The sequence below is a fragment of the Sinocyclocheilus anshuiensis genome, unplaced genomic scaffold, assembly GCF_001515605.1.
Source record: "Sinocyclocheilus anshuiensis isolate Anshui unplaced genomic scaffold, SAMN03320099.WGS_v1.1 scaffold1262, whole genome shotgun sequence".
Lineage (NCBI taxonomy): Eukaryota > Metazoa > Chordata > Actinopteri > Cypriniformes > Cyprinidae > Sinocyclocheilus > Sinocyclocheilus anshuiensis.
The window spans coordinates 748,587-750,619 of record NW_015558617.1 but is presented as its reverse complement, the minus strand read 5'-3'; the positions used below and the strand labels follow the sequence as shown (position 1 = coordinate 750,619).

The following is a 2,033-nucleotide window of genomic DNA, read 5'->3' as shown; positions in this document are numbered from 1 at the left end:
CATTTTAAGTATATTTCTGAGAAGTACATAAAGCACATTTCTGAAAAGTACATAAAATGTAGACTGAAAGTATACTTTCTTATTTTTAGTTTAAAAGAAGTACACTTGAATAAACTTCTTTTTCGTAAGGGATTCCTCGAAGGCACGTGAGTGTACAACTGCGACAAGAAAAAACAAGTCATGTCTGCTTCTGCACTGGATCCAAATTTTAAAAATAGACCATTATTATAACTTCTGTTTACCAAAACAGCTTACAGAAAACATGACCAATGAGAACCAAATACAGCAATGCTATTACCACAGGTCTACTCAGCTAAAGTCAGATAAACCATCAATCATTTAATCGGATTTGTCCATTTATTTACATGCAATAAGGTCAGCTTTATTCTGGAGTACGTGATAAATCAAATGAGGCCAATTTGGAAGTCTGTTAATCCTATTTGAGTTTAACTCTCTTTGATCCTTCCTTATAATCCTCCAGGGTGAGTTTGTAGCCCCAGTGCTGTAGAGTCTGCCTGACCACGGGGGAAACACTGGGGTTGTCATAAGCACAACCGGACCGGACCACTTTTGTGATGAGATTATGCCGCCACCGACCTTTGACTCCTGCACATTTGGCCCAGCGACTGATCTGGCGTGCATCGTCCTCTGTTCGCCTGCCCTGGTAAAACCTGCTGGGAAGACAGAACATGAGTGTGTGAAAGACTCCAGTCTTCAGTCATCAGTGTCACATGATTCTTCAGAAATCATTCTAATATGTTGATTTGGTGCACAAGACGCATTTCTTATTATCAATGTTGAAAACAATTGTACTGCTTTTTGTGGAAACTGTGATACTTTTTTTCAGGATTTTTTGATTAATAGAAAGTTCAAAAGAACATTTATTTGAAATTGAACCGTCCTGCAACAATGTAATTTTGTGCCACTTTCCTGCTACTTTTGATCAATTTAATGCATCCTTGCTGAATAAAAGAATGACATTTTTAAACCTAAACTTTTGAACAGTAGTGAAAGGTGTTGCAGCAGCTCTTGCCTGCAGTACCACTGGAACCAGCCATATGGATCCTGGGGCACAATCCACCCACTGCTTTCCCACATCTCTAGACTGCCTCCACATTTGACCTTATAGGTGTTTACATTTTCCCTGTACGTGGATGAAGCCACCTGAAATAAACCCAAATAATTTAAAAAACAAAACAATAAAACAGTATAAAACTGCTTAGAAATCAATTATTTCTCAAATACTATCAATTATTTCTCAAATGCATGCAAACAACAGCAGCTCCAAGTTGGAACTGAACGTCACGTTTCTGTCAGCTGTGAATGATTGCTAGCTTGTGGCAACTACAGCATGTGGCAATCTAGCTGTTATCAACTATTCATTCATTTTTATCAAGTGCAAGCGAGGTCTTGTAGATGCATACAATTTCATGGTTTTCCCTTTCGTGTGAGAGTCTCATCACATGCTCATAGCCCCGAGCATCAAACTAAAGGGATAAAACCACTCAAATGACCAGTTAATCTGCTGACATAAAATACTCCATAAAACAACATGAGGCAAATGCCACATAACAATAACAGTAGATCAGTAAAAATTATATTAATGATCATTATAAAATGAAGTACTAATACACATCAGTTCTTGAATTGAGGTCTCCACTGTAATCTACAAATCAAAACTGAGCAAATCGATGAGTCAACGGAATAAATCATACACACAAAGGGAGTAAATTCAGCTCTGCTACAGACACTCATCATGAAAATGTTTATCATAACGTTGACAAAAGCGGTTACTATTAAAATGTAATGATAATTATTAACACCCGTTTAGAGATGTTTAGTCCATCCAACCAGTCTTTGGGAAGCTCCTGCCAAACATCTTTGTAATGTTGCTCTGATTTAAAAAAAAAAACTTTTGGGAATATTTTAAGATTTACAGTTGAGTGCATAACAATTGTTAGACATTTTAGCGCATCTCTGACTGCCAAAAGACATGTAGAGAGGCAGAAATGTACAAAAAAAAAAAAAAGCAA

At 37.0% G+C, this 2,033-nt stretch overlaps 1 protein-coding gene across 1 annotated transcript in view; it reads right to left on the bottom strand.

The window, feature by feature from the left end:
* Positions 1-436: 436 nt before the first annotated feature.
* LOC107680362 (uncharacterized) overlaps positions 437-2,033 on the bottom strand; it is a 6,033-nt gene continuing 4,436 nt past the window's right edge. Inside the window, 3 exon segments of the mRNA XM_074186977.1 lie at positions 437-671; positions 1,034-1,164; positions 1,824-1,894. Of these exon segments, the coding sequence (XP_074043078.1) occupies positions 437-671; positions 1,034-1,164; positions 1,824-1,894 (437 nt within the window).